Source organism: Triticum aestivum, chromosome 6D, assembly GCF_018294505.1.
Source record: "Triticum aestivum cultivar Chinese Spring chromosome 6D, IWGSC CS RefSeq v2.1, whole genome shotgun sequence".
In the NCBI taxonomy this organism is placed as follows: domain Eukaryota; kingdom Viridiplantae; phylum Streptophyta; class Magnoliopsida; order Poales; family Poaceae; genus Triticum; species Triticum aestivum.
Window position 1 is genome coordinate 129,692,657 of NC_057811.1, and position 16,385 is coordinate 129,709,041.

General features: G+C 43.6%; 1 protein-coding gene and 1 long non-coding RNA gene across 10 annotated transcripts; one reads left to right on the forward strand and one right to left on the reverse strand.

The window, feature by feature from the left end:
- Positions 1 to 2,263: 2,263 nt before the first annotated feature.
- LOC123144073 (5'-deoxynucleotidase HDDC2) lies at positions 2,264 to 5,346 on the reverse strand. The gene is made up of 8 exons (XM_044563092.1): positions 4,917 to 5,346; positions 4,693 to 4,820; positions 4,552 to 4,589; positions 4,257 to 4,367; positions 3,593 to 3,672; positions 3,300 to 3,336; positions 2,954 to 2,995; positions 2,264 to 2,651 (listed from the first exon to the last, which is right to left on the reverse strand). Exons 1-8 carry the CDS (start codon positions 5,166 to 5,168, stop codon positions 2,590 to 2,592), a joined length of 750 nt encoding a protein of 249 aa, XP_044419027.1. The 5' UTR covers positions 5,169 to 5,346; the 3' UTR covers positions 2,264 to 2,589.
- Positions 5,347 to 6,439: 1,093 nt separating this feature from the next.
- On the forward strand, positions 6,440 to 12,496 carry LOC123144074 (uncharacterized). Of its 9 annotated transcripts, none has more exons than XR_006471249.1 (9): positions 6,440 to 6,727; positions 7,356 to 7,596; positions 8,398 to 8,903; positions 8,994 to 9,160; positions 9,329 to 9,767; positions 9,862 to 9,970; positions 10,626 to 10,663; positions 10,737 to 10,861; positions 11,530 to 12,496. It is a non-coding gene; the product is annotated as an uncharacterized lncRNA (long non-coding RNA). The 9 variants fall into 9 exon arrangements; XR_006471250.1 differs by having other exon boundaries at positions 8,398 to 8,708; positions 8,779 to 8,903; positions 8,994 to 9,767; XR_006471248.1 differs by having other exon boundaries at positions 8,398 to 9,559; positions 9,663 to 9,767.
- Positions 12,497 to 16,385: the final 3,889 nt, after the last annotated feature.

Below are 16,385 nucleotides of genomic sequence, written 5' to 3' on the forward strand. Positions count from 1 at the left end.
CCCGCCCGCTTTGGGTTTTCACAAGTGCAACGCTCCTTTTCCCTACCAGCAACCTATCCTCACAAAAGAGAGAGTGACTTGAAAGAGTTAGAAGAAGAAAACCAATCCTCAAAGCAATCATCGATAGCACCTCATTTGCAAGCATGAGTTGTATCTTACACACAAACTAGTGCATCCCACATGCGATTGCCACAAATGTTGTGCTACAAGCTTGCGCATAATTAACTTTGTCAATTATGTCGCCGAATGCCATCATTGTAATACCATTTTTTGGGATCATTTCCTTGATAGGAACCTGCAGCTTCAATTTTTCTTTTCCCGAAGAAGATGGGAAACCTGTAGCTTTTATTTGTCATAGTCGCCATAAACTTTCCTGCAACCGTGTGGTTTAATTTGAGTTGTGTGTGTCACTGCACTGCTGCTATTGGAGTCCCGCAATACCCCCAATATATTTTGTCGTAAAGATTTAGCGGATAGAGAGGACGGCGCTTTTTTGCCAAAAATGGCCCATCCACGCCCCCAGCGCCCCCAGGACGTCAAAATAGCGCCGGCAAACCCATGCGAAACCCGGCGCGTTGGGGGCTCTTGGGGGCGCCGGCGGAAGTTTCGGCGAATCGTGTCTCACCACATGTCCTTTTTCTTGGCCCACTTAATCATTCTTCTCACAAACTTTTGCTTTGGGTGGGGTGTGACTGAGAAGATGCCCTCCTTATACCCCCATATTTCGCCGGATGACCCCCAAGACACCAACTTTTTTGGTTCGGTGGTGTTCTTGGGGGTGCCAACGGCTGGAGATGCTCTTACCCACGAGATTGATGAGTTACGTAATAGTGACAAGTCTAGCGTTTTGTTGGTTGGCGTCATCCCATCCTATGTAACGGTTTGGGTACAGAATGATTGTATGAATATCTAATACTCCCTTCATTCCTTTATATAAGGTGTATTTGTTTTTTGATAAAATTCCAAAATGCAAGGTGTAATTCTTCTAATTTCTTACAATTCCCTTGTTAGCCCTCCAGAAGTATCTCTCTCCTGATTGTCTGTATCTTTCCTTGTGGCAAAAGAAGAAAAATATCTCTCTATTGATTGCATGTATCTCTTACTTTCCTGAACTAACTGATTTACTTTCCACTAACCAACAAATTTGCATTTGTCCTAACATGTCTATAATTCTGTGTCTCGGTCACCGTGCCAAAAATAATAAAATAATACACCTTACATAAAGGAACGGAGGGAGTATATTAGACATTAAGCACAAGTCACTCTCTCTTTTGTGAGGATAGGCCATTGGTAGGGAAAGGAGCATTGCACTTGTGAAAATCAAAGGAAAGGGGTTTTTTCTGAAATTTTCAACACAAAATATTCTAATACTCCCTCCGTTCCTTTATGTAAGGTGTATTATTTTCGGCACGGTGACCAAGACACGGAATTATAGACATGTTAGGATGAAATTACCCTTGGCAAATTTATTGGTTAGTTCAGGAAAGTAAGAGATACATGTAACCAATAGAGAGATACTTTTCTTCTTTTGCCACAAGGAAAGATACAGACAATCTGGAGAGAGATACTTTCCTTTTTTATGAAGGGCTAACAAGGAAATTATGAGAAATTTAAAAAAATGCACCTTGCATTTTGAAATATTATCAAAAAACAAATACACTTTATATAAAGGAAAGAAGGGAGTATCTTCCACGGAGAGTGACCCAAGAGAGACTCTGTCTGGAAGAGTTATAAGAAGAAAACAATCATCTATGGATTTGTTGTGTGCATCATGATGATGAAGAGGCCAGGAATTGCAACACATATTGCCCTTCAGCTTTGATTTCCCTTTCCCCAAGAAGATGCCGAGACCTGCATCCGTCGACTCATCACTCATGCAAGCTGTGATAATCGCCATCACCTTATTGATTTGATCTGAGTCGTGCGTGTCAATTCGCTGCTACTTATTCCTTGTTTGGTTCAAAAGAAATTTGTAAGATGGTTTGATTTGTAGGATTGGCCACTCAGTTCTTACATTGTTGCTTCTATGTTGCAATCAAACGCACTTCGATGACATATTCTCATATGCTTTAGTCATACAGGATCAAAGAGCTTTGCACAAACAAAGAAACCCTAAACATGATTCCCAGATATGTCACCTTTTTAACTCTAGATCCACTGAAAATTCTAGCTAGCATGCCCAAACAATGCTCCGCAGTTGCGACGTGACGAAGCAATGAAGTTGATACCAAAAGCACAGCATGCATATCTATGACAGCAGAGATAGCGTTACCAAACGATCGAAACGATGGGCCTCGATTAACAGGAGTACACTGTATTGGTGTCAACGAGTTAACTGATTTTACATCAGAAAGGGGCTGATCCTACCAACTTGGTGCTGGGCATGGTCAGGCGAGCTACAAGTGAAAAGACCCGCTCTGCAATACAACTGGCTGATCTGGAGAAGCCCTACCCGAGTTGGGAGGCCGGTTTGTCTCAGGGATAAGAAAGGCCCTGAAGTGAAACACGATACAGATCCGGCGCTGACAATTGTATCCGAAAAAAGAAGCACCGAGAGTGCTCGTGAATTTGTCATTTGATCACTTGTTTTCACTTTCTTCTTGATGCAACCTCTGCTGCCCATGCTTTTCCGACGTCCGTTTGGAATTTCCCTACATAGAAATCAAGAGATTAACCAGGGAAATAAGCTGAGCTTTTCCATGAGCTAGTATTTGGATCCTGCAAGATGGGAGATATACCAGAAATATGTAACAGTTTAAGGAGCATGACACATGTCAACTCATAACAATATCAAGTGCTCAGGCATTAATGTTCTGGTTGCTATCTAGAAAGTTTCCTAGAAATGTATTGTGTGTGTAAGAAAAATATGAATAAACGGACAGCCTGCATAGTTTAAATACAATGTGCACTTTAGCAGCAGAATCTGATGGGAGGAGAAAACAAGAATACAAACCTGCCGTCGATTGGAAGAACTCTTCTAGGTCCCGCCCTTGCTCTGAGAAATCAAAAACAATAGAAAGGCATTAACGCACTACTACATCTTTACACACACTCCTCCCAGTGCATGTCAGGTAGGCTGAGAACCAAAAGATTAATGAACGAAAAAATCCCGCGCTTGCTACTACAGTCATGCCTCCCCTATAACTATACTGAACCAAGAAGATTACTCAGTAAATTCATACTTTATAGTCTGTAGTTATGGGTATGCACATGGGAAAAAGACTGATGCTGACTTGCTGAGCAAATCAAATTATCCAAACATCCATGTACCACTTGGGACTGTATCAGTAGGAACTTACCCTTTTCGTATTCGAGTGCTTGAAGTATCATCTCAACCTAAAAATAGAACGTAGACGAAAACAAACTGTTAGTCAAGAAAGAATATTCATCAACAGCATTAAGGAGACCTTAAGTTATAATAATTCCTGTTCCATGGTCTGCCAATGTTCATAGTAGTAGCCACTCTCTTTAGCAGCTGATTATCTCCTCTTGTTAATGCACTATTAAGTTAATTGTTGATAATCCCAGTGCGTCCACACTTGCAGGTACAAGTCTCTAATGATTTACGGGGTAAAAATTGCAAGTAGCTTACCTTGTCAAAATCTTTAACAACCTTCGCTTCCAAAGTGGCGTTGTTCTCATACTCCATCCAAAGTTCACGAATTTCGTCGGCTGAAAAAGAACAGCATGAGATAAGTGAATTTTTACAACATATCAAAAGTACAAGGACAAGAGCATAAAACAATGCAAAGTACTCAGCCTGTTCGCGAAGGATATCACTCGTTACCTTGTACGTATTAAGAAAGAATATTTGAGTACAAATGTCTTAGTTATTTATTACTTTCAAAATGTTGCTACTTGCTGCTGACACCTAACAGGAGGACTATATGTAAACATCCAATGTTGTCCAAATGTCCAATACATTGGTTTTGTTTTCTTTGATGGTAAACTACCACTTTTAAGTAACAAGAGAACAACATGACAAATATGGAATTTATAGAATAACAAACATAAGAAACCAAATCAGTATCTTAAGCATTTACAGAAATTGGGAGAACAATCTAAGCCCATATTTCATTCTCTTCCCATTCAAGTGTTTATGCTCATTATGAAGTTTCACCAATTAATAATTGGATCAAAATGCAGTCTAAAGAGGTGAAAGAAAGTTATATCAATGGATTATGGAATCGAGCCAGCCTAAAGTTTCCAAGACACAGAACTATAGATGTTAAGCTTTTCCATATTTCAGTATTAACCTCTTGAACCTCCACCAAGCAATGCGCACATATGGTCCAAAGCTTCCTTCTCCCTACGGCTCTTCTCTTCCTTGGGCACACCATCAGCAGGGGTGATATCGCCAACAATAGCTGGGCATTAAAATGGTTGGAACGAGTTAACCAAAGTAGCATCCTGATAAGCAATTGTTTATTTTGCACAATGGAAAGGACAATGCATGTGTGGTTCCATACTGATCACTAACACCCTCACATTCCAACAATCTCAAAGTTGAAAGACACAAAATGGAACAAAAGAAGAGTCTAACGGGATTACCTTCGGCTATGTCATGCACAATCGCCATTTTCACACACCTGTAGAACACGAAAAAAACATACAACTCATTAGGCATAAGAGGATACTAGAAGAACGAGGTCCCACCGCACAATGGGAGGGGATGGCTGGGTATCCACACACCTGTCGCGGTTGACGCCGGCCGGAAGGTCGGCGGCGACGAGCGCCATGACTCCCATCCGGTACATGTGGTCGGCCACCGACTCGGGACCCGGCACCCCGCGCCTCACCCACCCCGCCCTCTTCGTCGTCTGCGACCCACGCCGCCCATCCCATCACACGAGATCAACCGACGATGCAAGCAAGCAGAAACTAAACCGGTGGTGGAACAGGCAGGCAGCACTCACCTTGAGGCGGTAGCAGAGCGTGAGGAAGTCGATGGCGGAGGACGCCGAGGACGCCGCCGGGGCCGCGGGGTCGGACCCAGGGGCCGGGGCGGGCGAGGAGGAGGACGACATGGCGGCGGCGAGGCGGGGCCGGAGGTGGCGCGCGCGGTGGTGGGGGGAGAGGAGGGGGGACCTGGTCGCGGCGGCGGCGGCGGCGGCGGCGAGGGAGGCGGCGCAAAGGGAGGAGAGGGAAAGGGCTCGGCTCCCACCCATGGCTGGGGTTAAGTATTGGGTGAGGTGAGGTGAGGCCGGGAGGAGCGGTGCGGTGGCCGTCCGGGAATGCCGGGGTGGTCGTGGTGGTGATGGTTGTGGCGAGGGCCGCGAAAGCAGCGCGCCGCGTGCGCGCCGGGTGGCCCAGATTGCACGGCGATCCCCCCGCCCCGTTCTCCCCACGAGTTTGGGCTGTGTCACCGTGTTTTCTTTACCCAAAACACCGCCGGAATGGCCCAATCGCGTGTGCATGGTATAGCTCCAGGGAATCATAAAAAAAAAAAACACTCCATGGCGAACTTTTGTTTGAAGATGTACCCAAAGCCATACATTTCTTTTATTCATATAAAAGTAACTATACAGAAATGAAATGCATACAAGCAACACAAAACAAGAAAGATACAAGCGGTTGTACTAAGGTGCATTTCTCTAATTCCTCACAATTCTGTTTATATCCTCCAGAAAAAATGAAAGTGTCTCTCTCCCGATTGCATCTATCCCTCCTTGTAAAAAGGAAGAAAGTATTTGTCTCCCAATTGCGTGCATCTCTTCCTTTCCTGGCCTAATAGATTTACTTGCCACTAATCAACAAATTAGCGAAGGATAATTTCATCATAAATTCTCTATAATTATGTACCTTGATCACCATGCCAAAAATATACACCTTCCATAAACGAATGGCTGGACTATATCCATGGCGAAGCGAGTGGCATAGATCATCATGACCCGTCAGCACTTTCCATTACAGAGTGCAAGGTGTATTACTTTTTCAAACATTATTAAACTCGTATACGTTTAATCAATACAACATGAAATATATCTTTATGTTATATTTATTTGATATTGTAGATGTTTGTATATTTTTCCTATAAGCTTAATCAAACACATATATACGTCTAACTTCTGCAAAAAAAATTAATATACCATATAATTTGGAACGGATGGAGTATATAAAAGCATAAGTCTGACAGATCGAGATAATCTCCATGATCAACAGGCTTGAATGTAGTGGGGCCCGAGATTTCCATATCTTTTTTTAGGGACGAGGTTTCCATATCCTATTTTTACCTGAGGTTTCTATATCTAGTTTCATTAGTCCCATTTTTCTCTACTCCTAATGTCTTAGTTGGTAGTCTGCGTTCCGGGTTTAATTTCGTTCCACTTCTCATGGTTTTTTTTGGTACCTCCTCCCACCTCCCACTTTCAAAGAAACCAACCAAAACCACGTCCACGTAGTTCTCTCGCACGCCAGAAAAACGGATGAAATTAAACCAGCGAAAAAAGTTCCGCTACTCGCACGAGCGAGCGAGCGAGCGAGCAGCGAGGCGCCCAGAGAGCCCTCGAGCGAGAACCCCGCTGTCGTCTCCCTCAGAAGCAGCCGCCCGCCGAATCAAATCGCGCTGCCAGCCTCGTCCGCCTCGCCGTGCCTGCGTCCCTCCCCGGACGGCGGCGACGATGGAGGGATCCACTGGCGCTGGCCAGGCCCCCGGCCGATGGACGCGCCGGATCGTCGCTCCTCTGGGCCAGCCCCTCCCGCCGCGCTGGATTTCGTGGCAGCCTAGGTAACCCTAACCAGCCCCCGATCTTCGCATCTCTCCCTGAATCCCTCCTCCTCCACGAGCCGTGCGGTGTGCTTCCCTCCCACACGCTGCTCCTCTCCCTCCCCAAATCAACATGGATCTCGCGCTGCTGGATCCCCTCCTCTCCCTCCCTGATTTGCCGTGAATCTTGTGCTGCGAGAGCTGCTCCTATCCCTTCCCTGGCCGCCATGGATCTCGCCAGGCACCATCGGAGGAAGCCCCACACCCAGGCTTGATGTGCTGGGGCTATACTGTCATCTTTTGGATCTCATAGATCACTGAATTTATGTTCAGCATAAAAAAGGCTGCTTGGCTGCACCAATTCCATGTAGCTAATAAACTATGAGACAACATTTTTTCGGAATCTCCAGCATTTGATTCATTTTCGGTGCTGTATGTGAAATAGTATGATTTATGGATACTGGGATGCATCAACGCAATTTTACAGCCTTAGTCTATAATCTGATTGATGATTGTTACATACATAAACTCCTGATTCTTCCATACAACAAAACAGTTCGTCAGTTGTTTTACTCGTGTATTCTCACATAATATTATTTTCTGAGTTACAAAAATAATGCATAACATGTTGATCACAATACTGTGCCAGCTTGTCAGAGATGGCAAAGCTGTTATATACAGGGTACGGCTCCGAGCTAGCCGATGCCTACTGTATCCAGTGTTCTGTTGCATCCGGTGCGACCTCAAAGAATACCTTCTTCTAGCTGGGCGTTGAGCGCCTCAGGGACGACGAGGTGCAGCGCCTGGGGTGGAAGCAGTTCAACTACACGATGAAGAAGTGAGTGAAGGGGTTAAGACGGTTGCGTTGTGCGTGCGCTGCTTGCTTGCTGGTGAGTGTCGCCTCTGTGACTAGGTGTTCTTTGCTGTCTATGCCCTCTGTAGTTTAAGGTGTTTGTTCTTTTAGCAGCCATTAAAATACTGCAATGTAAATGAATGTCTTCTCTATGTCTACAACATGCACTTGAAGTATAGAACTAATGGCAGTGTTTTGTCTATACAATATATTAGTATGTTATACATGTTTTTGATTCTAAGTGTATTATAAATTAGTATAGACTATCTATCATCCTTTCATTCAGTTTTTGCAGAGAAGTTCCGTTGCCTTGCAAATGTTAAAAAACTTAAATACAGTGAATGATTGTGTTTTCAGATGGGAAACGCCATTTCCAGTAATAGTTGGACAACCTCAAAAGAATTGCTCGAGTAACATGTTTCCAAGCAGCATACTGCATAATCTTTCAAATTATAGGCAAAGTTATACAAGAAACACTGACCTAGGAGTTAGTGTAGTACTTTGTTCATCATTCCATAATTTCTTTGCACCTAGACGTGGATCCTAATGGCTTACTAAGATCTTAATTTTCCATCATGGTGGTTTGAGTTTGTTGCCTGCGCTTATTACTAGGAAATGAAGCTCTCAGCCTGGTTCTAACAAACTTAACTGAACTTCTGTACACGAGATAAATAAATACAGTGTATTAAGATGTTAAGAGTCCTTATACTGATATTTTATTTAGTTCTTTTTATTCAAGGATACATTAATTAAGTTTCAAAGTTAATTGTCATTTTTAATAAATTGGTGTGTGGTAGCATTCTTTAGGTAGTTGATTACGTCACTTGAATCTTTGCAGCTGTTGCATATAGCTTGTGGCTGTGGTTGTCCAGCCGGGTTATCTCTGGCTGCAGAATCATCAAAGAAAGGATCCACTGCTGGTCTCATTGGCCTTGATCTTCCATTCACAAGCAATTAATGTTTATGGGAGCATGAATTCAAAGTAGCACATTTTCGCGGCTGTGAAATGCAGCAACATGTTTGGATAGCTGACCAAAAAGGATCTCACTGAAAAACTGAAATATTTAAGTAACACGTCAACGACGGCTGCGTCCTGCGTGTTGGCAAGGCGGCGGCGACGGATGGTGTGCAGGATGCGGCCTTTTTTGTGTATAGCTCTCTAAACTTGACAGTTGAGTTTCTTTTTGGTCATGTTAAAACTGAGTTTCTGTTAGTTCAGTTTGCACAAGCGGCCATAGTGCGGACCATCAGGAGACAGGGGCACACAAGCACCAGCACGGCAGCACCACCATCAGAACACACCAGACGGCTCGCATAGGGAATACTTCAAGATGGACACTGGTGGTACAACATGGCTTACTATCATCTATTTACACATGGCTAATTTGACGGAATAGCTTTGGCCATCTTTGATATATGTTACTCCTACTACAGATTTCGCTCCCTCGTCTCCAAGAAATTCCCTACTAGCTACACTTGACATGAGAGTCCAATTTGAATTCCCATAAATGAGAGGAAAGCTATGATTCGTTCGCTCCACTTTTAGCTTTGTATCTCCTCCTGAAGACATCCTCCCTGAACTACTTGATTTCAGCCATCAGGTCCAGGCTTCTACTGAATAGTGTCCTCTGTCTCCAGCGCCCATTTCCGCTTAGCGAGTTGTTGGATTGCATCCTACTTCTTATTTTCCTCCTGCACACCGTCTCCCTTTGTGTCGTCAATCACGTACTATAACATTTGACAAATAGTATGTGTTGTGTTGGTGTCAGCATGCCAGCACTACATGAATGATCCCACTGCTGCAGGCTTCAGCCAATACTGGCCGGCTATGTTTACAAACAGAAATGAATTGTTCAGAGAAGAGGAGCAGACGTGCTGCAAAATTTACCTCAAGGTGGTGAATCAGCAAATCGAGGGACTTATTTTTTGGTGGGGCCAGCAGGGTATCCCATTACCTTAATTTCCTCTTCAGTGTGCTGACTCCGATCTCCAGAGTCATGGTTGCTTCTTTCTTAGTCTGTTTAAATCGGTTATTTCTTTCAATATGCACTCTCACAATCATATACTTTTTCTGTTCTTGATGGTGATTTTTTGATGGTACAGGGAATGAATGAAACAATGTCTTCTCATCAAGGAAAAGACTTGTGTTCTCCTTATAGAAGATAATTTATTATGTGAGGCATTTGCCATTACAACATCTTGTCCAGGGTATGATTTTTCTTCCACTAAACTAAACTGCCTCGCATACAATTGTATGTAATACCTCCTTTTCCAAAAATAAATGACATCTGCTTGGCGGTAGGCCATGCTTGGCATCGCCTTGTCCTGGTCTTCGGCGCTCCTACAGGAACTGAGCGCCAGTGTGGTCGAGCCAAGTACAACACCAACAAGCGACAACAGCGCACCACTCTGTAAGGAATTATGGCTCTTGTTTCAATAAATTTGAAATTGGACGTGCATGTGTATATAACTCTACTTGATTCTTCTGTACAGAATATGAACCGAGATGGAGTGGAATGTTAAATATGTGCATACCATGTCTCGATTGAGCAATCTGTTTACTGATGGCAAAGATGTCTTATGAATACAATTTTTTTGTTCAATTGTTTTAGGAGAGTTTGACTCAATTATGTCTTCCTATGGGTAAAATAGTTATGCTGAACCATGGTGCCGTCATACAAACAGTGTAGATTTCAGAGCTAGCGTATACTTCCTAGATGTTGAGTAATTGTTTGTAACTTGCTTATAGACCTCAGTAGTTTAGTTGTTTGTAACTTTGCTCACATACTTCAGTAGTTTGGTGTGAAAAATGAAAGGGTATCTAGAAAAGTATTGGGTTAGTGCTACCGATGACATTTGAAATAAGTAAATAAACACACAAGGTTTGAATTTTATTTATTTTTAGTTTTCCAGATAATGTGGTTCATGCTGATGTGATCAGAGACATTATGATTGATGCTACATCCTCTCTTTGTCCATAGATCTAGGTTTTTACACATCGCTGGTACTTGTTATATTGTTTGGATCTGACTGTTCTGCGTAATCACCAAAATTAACTGTGACCAGGATCCATGCGGGAAACATGCAGTGTACAGAGAAATCAGGTCAGCTACCTTGCCTTTGGAATTTTTGAGAAAGTGAATAGAGGATGTAACAAACCAACCCATGATCTTGCAGCGCTTTCACAGGCTGATAGGAGAAATTTTTGGGTGGGGCCTGCATGTTTCGAGAGAATTGTCGTGTCATAGTGCTAACTAGGAAAATGTTGAGGAGGTCCTGTTGCGTCCCATGTTCAATATAAGGTAAAAGAAATAATAAACTCCTGGTTCTACCAAATGTGTGAACTTAAAATGAAATCACGCGTATGACGCCACTATACTATATTGTACTGTTCTATCAAGAAAAACACCCTCCATTTGGAGGGAATAAATCTCTTACAAATACCAAAGAAACATGGCCAAGCAAGAGCAAGCTATTAATTTTTAAGTACCAAATGCTTTCTCCTCTTTTACAACCGGTTGTGAGAAGATATATTGCCGAACTAAAATTTTTGTATTATTTTTACCATATGTGAACTGGGTGGTCATTTTAGATCTAAGACATTAGTCATATATTTAAACTACAAAATGTAGTTCTATTCTCCAAACAAAGGGGACAAGATATATGTCCATATTACAATTTCTGTAATTTTTGTAAAAAAATGTGAACTGGGCGATCATTTATATCCAAGACATTAGTCATACATATGTTACATTCAAATCAATTTTTGTACTTTGTCAAGGGATATAAATATAAAATATGAAACGTTTAGCCATGTGATCAAAGTAGATTTTGTCCGAACCGATCTAATTCTGGAAATTATCTGTTGTTTGAAATATAAATATTTAAATCAATACGAAATTAAATATTTACATTCATATATTTGGTTAGTATGTGAATCAACTAACCAATCAGCTACCAAAAATTACAGGGGGTGTTAAAAGGGACTCGAAGCATTTTCATGTGTCGATGGCACGAGAGATCCTCCCGATACTCTCCTCAAGGTTGACCCAACTAGATCCTGATGCGCCAGCGGCACGGGTGGTCAGGCCTGAGCAGCGAGCTCTTCTGCCCCCTCCTCATTGGATCGGCGGCCAGGGAGGCCAGATCGTGTGGCACGAGAGAAGGCTCATGTGTGAGGAAGGGGAGCAGCAACATGCGTCGATTGGAGAAGGGAGGAGCAACAGGTGCCACTGAAGGGAGGGGAGCAGCGGCAAGCGCGGAGGGAGGGGAGCACGGGAGCCCCAAGGGAGGCGGAGCAGCGGCAGGTGGCGTGGAGGTTGGAGATCTTGGTGAGGACGGCGCGACGCGAGGTCATGGTGGCATGTGTCGGAGCAGTGGTAGGTGGCGTGTGCAGGTAAATAGCAACATCACTACCTCTTTTATTATGTGCATATTACATTTTGAATATTTCAAGTAACCAGATGGACGTGAACATATACACATAATCCACTTTCCGGTTGAAGCTTATTTTCTTGCATGAGTGGTGAAGAAAATGAGTGACAAGGATGATGAGAATAAAGGGAGTGCAATGTGGTTATTGAAGAAGGGCAAGGAAGAGGAAGACACATGTTAGTCGGGTGAAGTCAGCAGCGATCGCTATCAGTGATGTTATTGGCCAAATAGGTTGTCTAAACATTTTGCTAGGTCTCCCTCAGGGATGATGGTGTAACCTTGTTTCAAGTAGATAAACAGAAGTGGGCTAAAAGAGTGTCATATTACAACAGATCAGTTGGTGTGAAACTAGATGTTGGACTAATACGTAATGTAATGGGCATGAATGCATTCTTTTGAGGATTGGTGGTTGCAGCAGCGCCTGATCATGGTTATAAATCTTTTTGCTGCTAAAAAGACGTTGTCACTTGGAGAAATATATGATAGGGCCTGATTGGAGTTTATCATAACTGGTAAGTATGGATACTTAATTTTCTTATCTTATACAAATTACATAGGATTCCATTTCCTTGCTTGCTTGTGCGTATATTATGGCAACAAAAACACACCGCAGATTTTGCTTTTACTTTTCCATATTAACACTGAAAAGATGACCCACAAAGACACATAAATAACTAGATTAAAGGGTGGACATATAAGTTTGAGACCTGGTTATGGCCGCCGTACTCGGGGAAGGTGCGATGCTGTGATGAGCAGCAGGTTGCATCGTCATGGTGGTCACCCTCAGCTATGATAGAGTGCACACCTTGGCACCGGGAATCGGCCTGGGATGCCGTGGAGGGAAGAGGAGGGGGCGGGCAACGACTTGTCACCAAAATATAACAAACCCTAACAAGTCATTTGTACTAAAACTTGGGATACGACTCACTATAATAAAAAGCATGATGACACCCACTCTGACTAAAAGTGATCACCTGCTTGCATCTAGCAGCTGATCAATGTATATAAGCCATTTATTTTTATTATATGTTCACTTTAGATCAGAGAGAAAACCAGATGTATTTCTGTATATGTTTATTTTGCAGATTATGAGAGAGATGGAGGTGGATTATGTGGACGCTCAAAAATATCCATTGGCAAGGGTCTTGACGATATCGTTGGAAGGGGATGCAACCAGAAAAAAGAGTTCAAAAGCCCGTAGCAACGCATGTGCCTGAGATTGTGGCACGGTTTAGAGGGTTGGCCGGCGGCGAAGGCGGCGACTCGGGTAGGGGGCGATGACCAAAATATTTCAAAAGCCCGTGGCAACGCACGGGCATTATACTAGTTTTCAATAACACACAAGTTGCGTGTCTTTTGTATTAAGATAGGGGAAGGGTTCAACAAAACTTACATGTCAGCTTAATTACGTGAGGTGCAAACACATTGCAAACACCTCACCACCCACAACAAGGCAGCTAACTCTTATTGTCCACATCCGCATTTACTCTAGCAAGCTTCCACATGGAGAATTCCTCTCTAATTCTCTGAATAACCAATGGTGGCATCGAAGCGGTCTTTGTCAAAGACTCTGTTGTTCCTTTCCAACCAAATCATGCGAAGGGTGCAGCAGATCAGTGTGTTTAGCTCCTTGTGAACCAATGAAGCCTAGCTTAAGGGAGGCCACCAAAGCTTTGAAGGAAATATGCCCTAGAGGCAATAATAAAGTTGTTATTTATATTTCCTTATATCATGATAAATGTTTATTATTTATACAAGAATTGTATTAACCGGAAACTTTGATACATGTGTGGATACATAAACAAAACACAGTGTCCCTAGTAAGCCTCTACTAGACTAGCTCGTTAATCAAAGATGGTTAAGTTTCCTAGCCATAGACATGTGTTGTCATTTGATGAACAGGATCGCATCATTAGGAGAATGATGTGATGGAAAAGACCCATCCGTTAGCTTAGCATAATGATCGTTAAGTTTTATTGCTATTGCTTTCTTCATGACTTATACATATTCCTTTGACTATGAGATTATGCAATTCCCGGATACCGGAGGAATACCTTGTGTGCTATCAAACTTCACCACGTAACTGGGTGATTATAAAGATGCTCTACAGGTATCTCCGAAGGTGTTTGTTGGGTTGGCATAGATCGAGATTAGGATTTGTCACTCCGAGTATCGGAGAGGTATCTCTGGGCCCTCTCGGTAATGCACATCATGATAAGCCTTGCAAGCAATGTGACTAATGAGTTAGTTGCGGGATGATGCATTACGGAACGAGTAAAGAGACTTACCGGTAACGAGATTGAACTAGGTATGAATATACCGACGATCGAATCTCGGGCAAGTAACATACCGATGACAAAGGGAATTACGTATGTTGTCATTGCGGTATGACCGATAAAAGATCTTCGCAGAATATGTAGGAACCAATATGAGCATCCAGGTTCCGCTGTTGGTTATTGACCAGAGTGGTGTCTCGGTCATGTCTACATAGTTCTCGAACCTGTAGGGTCCGCATGCTTAACGTTCGATGACGATTTGTATTATATGAGTTATGTGATTTGGTGACCGAATGTTGCTCGGAGTCCCAGATGAGATAACGGACATGACGAGGAGTCTCGAAATGGTCGAGAGGTAAAGATTGATATATTGGATGATAGTATTCGGACACCGGAAGTGTTCCGGAATGTATCGGGTACATATCGGAGTAGTGGGGGGGGGGGTTACCGGAACCCCCCGCGGGAAGATATGGGCCGTATGGGCCATAGGAGGGAGGCACACCAGCCGACAAAGGGGTGGTGCGCCCCCACAGGGAAGGAGGCTGAATTGGACTAGGGAAGGGGGCGGAGCCCCCCTTTCCTTCTCCCCCCTTATCTCTCTTTCCCCCTTTCCCCTCCGGTAAAAGGAAAGGGGGGGGGGCGAATCCAGCTAGGAGCCCAAGTGGGGTTGCTCCTACTTGGGCGCGCCTAGGGCCGGCCTCCTCCCCCTCCCTCCTTTATATACGTGGGGGCGCCTACAACACACATCAATTGTTCCAAGCCGTGTGCGGCCCCCCTCCACAGTTTACGCCTCCGGTCATATTCACGTAGTGCTTAGGCGAAGCCCTGCGTGGATCACTTCACCATCACCGTCACCACGCCGTCGTGCTGACGGAACTCTCCCTCGAAACTTTGCTGGATCAAGAGTTCGAGGGACGTCATCGAGCTGAACGTGTGCAGAACTCGGAGGTGCCGTACGTTCGGTGCTTGATCGGTCGGAACGAGAAGAAGTTCGACTACATCAACCGCATTAACAAAAGCTTCCGCTTTGGGTCTACGAGGGTACGTGGACACACTCTCCTCTTCTCGTTGCTATGCATCTCCTAGATAGATTTTGCGTGAGCGTAGGAATTTTTTTGAAATTGCATGCTACGTTCCCCAACAGTGGCATCCAAACCAGGTCTATGCGTAGATGATATGCACGAGTAGAACACAAAGAGTTGTGGGCAGTGATCATCATACTGCTTACCACCAATGTCTTATTTTGATTCGGCGATATTGCTGGATGAAGCGGCCCGGACCAACCTTACATGACCACGTTCATGAGACCAGTTCCACCGACAGACATGCAACTAGTTTTGCATAAAGGTGGCCGGCGGGTGTCTGTTTCTCCCACTTTAGTTGAATCGAATTTGACTATGGCCGGTCCTTGTTGAAGGTTAAAACAGCAAACTTGATAAATCACCGTTGTGGTTTTGATGCGTAGGTAAGAACGGTTCTTACTAGAAGCCCGTAGTAGCCACGTAAAACTTGCAACAACAAAGTAGAGGACGTCTAACTTGTTTTTACAGGGCATGTTGTGATGTGATATTGTCAAGACATGATGTGATATACGTTATTGTATGAGATGATCATGTTTTGTAAAAGTTATCGGCAACTGGCAGGAGCCCTATGGTTGTCGCTTTATTGTATGAAATGCAAACGCCATGTAATTGCTTTACTTTATCACTATGCGTTAGCGATAGTTGTAGAAGCAATAGTTGGCGAGACGTCAACGACGCTACGATGGAGATCAAGGTGTCAAGCCGGTGACGATGGAAATCATGACGGTGCTTTGGAGATGGAGATGAAAGGCACAAGGTGATGATGCCATATCATGTCACATATTTTGATTGCATGTGATGTTTGTCTTTTATGCATCTTATTTTGCTTAGTACGGTGGTAGCATTATAAGATGATCCCTCACTAAAATTTCAAGGTATAAGTGTTCTCCCTGAGTATGCACCATTGCGACAGTTCGTCGTGCTGAGACACCACGTGATGATCGGGTGTGATAAGCTCTACATTCACATACAACGGGTCCAAGACAGTTTTGCACATGCGGAATACTCGGGTTAAACTTGACGAGCCTAGCATG